General features: G+C 35.8%; 1 protein-coding gene across 4 annotated transcripts in view; it reads left to right on the top strand.

The window, feature by feature from the left end:
- Positions 1-6,000, top strand: part of LOC107758297 (brefeldin A-inhibited guanine nucleotide-exchange protein 1-like) — a 74,739-nt gene that overhangs the window by 30,538 nt on the left and 38,201 nt on the right. For all 4 annotated transcript variants that reach the window (XM_016576006.1, XM_016576005.1, XM_016576004.1 and 1 more), the window contains exons 2-4: positions 431-461; positions 4,465-4,615; positions 4,698-4,844. In XM_016576006.1, the coding sequence (XP_016431492.1) occupies positions 431-461; positions 4,465-4,615; positions 4,698-4,844 (329 nt within the window). The remainder of the gene's footprint in view (positions 1-430; positions 462-4,464; positions 4,616-4,697; positions 4,845-6,000) is intronic.

The raw sequence follows: 6,000 nt of genomic DNA, 5'->3' as shown, positions 1-6,000 counted from the left end.
TAAATTATATATAATATATTATAATCATAAAAGAATATAATAATGTATATTTAAATTAAAGGAATGTCTGTCCTAAAACTACTACATTATAACATTTTGAGAAAAATATATACAATTATTAAAAAAAAAAATTAAATGCAACTGTATAAAATATTCTAATATTGTTTTTGTCTAATATTTTTATTTTATTATTATGTTTAGGAAAACTGATTTTGCATTATGCTATATTATATCTTAAAAGCTCTCCTTGAACTCTTGTGTTTCCCTGGCAGTAGATGGTAAACTAGTCTGATTAAGTCTGATTAATCAGACAAACATCTGATTAAGTCTGTAGCTGGCTTTAATTCAACCACATTATTCCCAATAGGGTAGTGTATTTGTTTAGTTTGTATTTACCACACTCATGTGACTATTTCTTTTTCTTTTACAGAGGAAATCAAGGAGGAATCTGAGAATTTAAGGTAAGTCGATATCTTATGCCACACCTCAGCTGTCGAGATATTGAACATGTATTTCAAAATCCCCCTTTATTGTTGTCAGGTTCAATGCTTGTAATGCAGCGCTGACATTTTCCAGAGAGTAACCACACGCGGCCTCTTTGTGTTTTGGCTGCTGCCCTGCCCTCATTGTGATTTGTGAGTGTGTGTTCAGTGCCAGTGTTGTTAATGTGCTCGGAGACCTTGCTGTGTGACTAGGACACAGGAATGAGACGTACTGTGCTCATGGCTTTCTGCAGCCCGTTCTGAGGTCCTGCCTCACCTCCCTCAGCCCTTCATCTCAGACGCCTCCTAGGAACAGCATTCATTCACCCTCTCCATCCATTAACTCACAGCTCACCTGTTTCACCCCATCTGTCTCGCTTTCACTTCCATATCCGTGTCTTTTGGTGTTTCTTCTCTTTGTTGCTTACAGATTTCTGTTGTGAAGTGAAGGTGCACTCCTTCCAAACAATAGTTCTATTTTTAGTATCAGTTTTTAATTAAAACACCATTTATCACAGCAACACTCTTCGTGAATCTGAATCTTTAAGCTACACATTGTCATAGACACATAATGTTTCAAATGTTAGTTCAGTAAACCGACCTGACGGATTCAGCAAGTGATTTGTTAGACTGATTCAAATCATTTGTCTTTTCTCTTTGTCTTACTTTTTCATTAAAAAAACATTATGAATAAATTTTTTTAACTGTTAAGACAGGTCATTAAGAGTCATGTATTCATGAATTAGACTGCTCTGGTCATAATGGGTGTTTGTTTTAGTAGTTTGTATTTTTTGGTGTTTTTCACATTGAATTTGCTAACTCAAAATATGAGTTTATATTATAATATATACTAGAATAAAATCATTTTACACACACACACACACACACACACTATAATAGTTATAATTATATTATTATTCATATTTGAATTAATATTCAAATATCTTAATATTGAAAATGTTCTAATAATTAATAGGTATTAATTTACATGCATTTTTTGATGAATAGAAAGAAAATCATGTATAAAAGTAGGCCTATATCATTTTAATGTCTTTACTTTTGAACAGTTTAATGTGTCCTTGCTCAATTAAAAAAAATTAATTTATAAAAAAATAAAAACCTGACCCCAAGCTTTTGCTTGCAAATGCACACATTTGTTGCTGAGATGTCTATTCAATTTATACAATGTCTCATCGACATTCAGCATTTTTAATTAAATTTATTTTTTGGACGTTTAAGATTTAGAAAATGTAAATTTTGTGCTTTCGTACTTTCATGATATATATCAGGAATGTTCTGGGTTTAATCTTTATCAACTGCATATGTGGTATAATATCGATAACCACAGGAAAAAAAAATTTATTGAGCCACACTGAAATTTTCAGTTTGTTGAAAACGTGGATAGAAATGCACTTAGTGGAAATAAAAATTACAATACACACTAATAGACTTATATATGTTAACATATGAGCAAAGCTATACAAATTACAACTCATAACCATGCAAAGCCAGGTAAAATATAGATGAAACACACAAGTACGAGCTGGAAAATGCAGCTTTTTTCTCTTGCCTCAGTCTTCCTTTGTAAATACATTACGGTTTTTACAAATAAAAGCACATTTGAAAATATTTTCTGGGTAGCCACAAATGCTCTCGATAGATCTTAACTTGTATTGAATCTTTTAAAATGGCACTAGCTGCTTCTCGCTTCCCCAGATGTCTCGTTGTTGCACGATGCTTACGGTGCTATTTGTACTCTGGCTAATAGCAGAGTCTGATTCAAACAACTTACAAACACAAAGCTGTTTTGTGAATCTGACTCATTAAAAAGAGTGCTTTTTAATGAGTCAGATTCACAAAACAGCTTTGTGTTTGTAAGTTGTTTGAATCAGACTCAAAGCTGTTCCCAAGTTCACAGCTGACTGCTTCACTGAATCGTGAGTCATTTTTACAATTCAAAATGAACACAACAGAGATTTGTAATAAATGAATAATGATATTCTTAAAAAAAACATGTTAATATTTTCATTGTTTACCATATGTGACCCTGGACCCTGGACCACCCTGACCCTGGTCTTTAAAGGAACACTCCACTATTTTTGAAAATAATAAAATACTCCCCTAGAGTTAAACAGTTGAGTTTTACCGTTTGCAAATCTATTCAGCCGATCTCCAGGTCTGACGGTAGCACTTTTAAGTGTTTTCTTGGTCAACGCAGTAAACAAAGCAGCGCTGCACTTATGAACTTTATATGCAGGGCTCCAGGTCACTGGTGCGACCACCGTGTTGGTCAACTCATAAGCGCTTCAATTTCTGTTGCATATGAGAAACATCAAAGGGCAAACGAAACTGAAAGCATAACGAAACAGCGCTTAGAGAGTATACCTACTCAGCTACAGCAAAAAAGACGCGCATATTCTCTCTCTCCACTCAACTTCATTCTTTTTATCTCCCCCCAACCTCTTCCCCCTGTCCCACTGCACTCATCAACTCGTCTTGCTGAAGGAAATCGTAAAGCTCGTCCTAGCTAACGCACAGCAGTCCCAGCTTGGCCTGGCACCTCTCCAGATCCATTGCTCATCTCGAGCTGATACAGTGACTGGATATAAAGCGAGAGTTTGCAGTCTAGGTCACATCCATTGCCGTATGGATATATAAAAAGATTCAAAGGCTTTCTCACACTGGCAGAACTAGAGGGTTTTGCGTATTTAAAAAATGTTACAATGTTTTGCTGTAATGTAATCTATAAGAGTAATGTCTTCAATTATTTCAACTTGGGGGCTTTTTTATGCTACATTGATACATGATTAATTGCAATATATTTGATTAAACAGCATGCTGTGTACTTAATTTAATTAAAATGTTAAAATGATTTGAGCACGTACTGTTAGACCCTCTCTTAGCCATGCTTAATCACTCATTTATGACCGATAGTCTACCCTCTTCACTTCGTGAAGCAAATATTTCTCTTATATTAAAAAAAGGCAAGGACCCAGAAAATTGCAGTTCCTATAGGCCCATTGCATTGTTAAACTCTGATTTAAAATTATCTAAAATTTTAGCACTAAGATTGGAGAAGGTTCTACCATTTATTATTAACGAAGACCAGACAGGGTTTATTAAAGGCAGAAGTTCCGCTCACAATGTTAGGCGGCTACTAAATATTATTGAGCTTTCCCATAATTTGAGTTTTAATTCTCTTATTTTGTCTCTAGATGCAGAGAAAGCTTTTGATTCTGTTGAGTGGCCTTATTTATTTTACACCTTAGGAAAATTTGGCCTTGGAGAATACTTTATAAAGTGGGTGCGAATACTCTATACGGACCCTCTTGCTGCGGTCATTACTAATGGTCACAGATCTGACAATTTTCCTTTATTTCGGGGTACCAGACAGGGCTGCCCCCTCTCTCCATTGCTTTTTGCAATAGCAATAGAGCCATTTGCTCAGATGATAAGAGAGGAAGCGGCTGTGTCTGGGGTGTCTCTGGGAGGTAGGCAGCACAAAAATCGTCTTGTCTGTCTCACCTCACTCTTCTTGTCAGTCAGCTGGACTCACTCTCCTCACTGGAGAAATTAAATCTGATCTGTGATGCGACTGTCGTTCGGCACGCTGCATTGAGCAGCCGCGTTCAGTTTTTAATTGTAGTGTCTGTTCTTTTACTGAACTAAATGATTTTTATTACTATAAAAAATCAAAACGACGGTGGGGGTCGGTGCCGCGGTGGGCAAGTGACACAACCAGTGTTGCGGCTTAACACCGGTATCACCGTCAGCACCGTCTATCGCGGCAAGCCTAACTGTGATATTATGCTCTGCTTGTCATCTTATGTATAATGTTGTTTTTGTATTCTCTTTTGTTGTATATCAGGCAGTGTGTGTATGTTATTGTTTTGTATTGTGTTGGAAGTTATTAAAAAAATGTTAAAATGATTGTCAGCTCCTATTCAGTTAGACTGATTGACGTCTTTGTTTTGTTTTGTAGCCCACCGGCTGGGGACAACAAGTCCAGTACTTTGCCGCCAATCAAATCCAACACCAACTTCATTGAAGCAGATAAGTACTTCCTGCCGTTTGAGTTGGCCTGTCAGTCCAAATGTCCGCGCATCGTCATCACCTCTCTAGACTGTTTACAGGTCAGTGCCCTGCAACACGCTGATGTCAGGATCCTTCTTAAGAGGATGTTTCATCTCATGCACTGTGTTCATGATTTTTCAGAAACTCATAGCATATGGTCACCTGACGGGCAGCGCTCCAGACAACACCACCCCCGGAAAAAAACTCATCGACAGGATCATCGAGACTGTATGTGGCTGTTTCCAAGGACCGCAGACGGATGAAGGCATCCAGTTGCAAATTATAAAGGTCAAATATTTTTATGTGAGATTGCTTATAAGCATGTGGAGCAAGTAATGCGTGTTTTGTTTTTTGCATTCAGAAATGCTCAGGGAACAATGTTGGCTGTAGGATATTTGGGTGATGTTCATACAGGATCATCAGTATTGCAATATTAAAGTACTAGAAGGTATAGGCTATCAGAAGTATATCTCTACTTAAATAATGATCATTAATGACATTGTAAAAAAAAAAATAATAATAATAGTATGACGTATTTCTGTCAGTTTCTGCAGAAATTGTCTTAATAATTGGAAAATTCCTTTCTGTCATCATAATTTAATAATAATTGTATTATTATTATTTATTTTATTACTTTATTATTATTATTATTTAAAACCTATATAATTATTATTAAATTCAAATTTATTATGACATAAAGGGATTTTCAAATTCTTAAAATGTTTTTTTTTTTGTCAAAACTGGCAGAAATGTCTTTCAGCTCCTAAATGGAAATTCTGTTTATTTATTTAAATGCAGTTGCAATTTTTAATGAGGAATGATTATGTTTGTTTAAACTACTAATTCAATATTACAAAACAAATCAAAATGTAATTGATTTAATTATTTTATTTTAGTCTATTTTAGTTTTCAGTTGTCTTCCTGGAACACTGCCCCACCTTCACTAACCCGGCAGCACGACGAGGACACCAGATCCCCTGTTTATTTTGGACACTTTATTCCCTTATCTGGACACTGTTATGTATTATTTGGAAATAAACGCCTCTCCGAGGCCTGACGCCACACCCACTGTGTCTGTCGTGATGCTCCTCCCGTGACAATACTTACAAAGTGTTACCCAGTAAGGTTCACTTTCACAGCTTACTAACGTTTATAACTCATTAATAAATGGTTCACAGGTGTTCACTTTACTTTAAAGTGCACTTTCACAGGTTACTAACGTTTATAATTCATGAATAAATGGTTCACACTACATTAAGGTTCACAGGTAACCTTTGGATTTTCCCCCCAAAATAAAGTATGACAATTTCATCTCGATAAACAAAATATATCAGTTTTTATACACTGCTGTGGATAGGCATCATGAACTTTTGCAGAGTATCATGGGTAAGATACAGAGTAGCTTCTGGTAAGCAACATTTGTAAGAAAAGTGACACGAGTCGA

Source organism: Sinocyclocheilus rhinocerous, unplaced genomic scaffold (genome assembly GCF_001515625.1).
Source record: "Sinocyclocheilus rhinocerous isolate Xijiao unplaced genomic scaffold, SAMN03320098_v1.1 scaffold142, whole genome shotgun sequence".
NCBI lineage: Eukaryota > Metazoa > Chordata > Actinopteri > Cypriniformes > Cyprinidae > Sinocyclocheilus > Sinocyclocheilus rhinocerous.
Note: the sequence above shows the minus strand (reverse complement) of the source record. Positions and strands in the feature narration are given on the sequence as shown.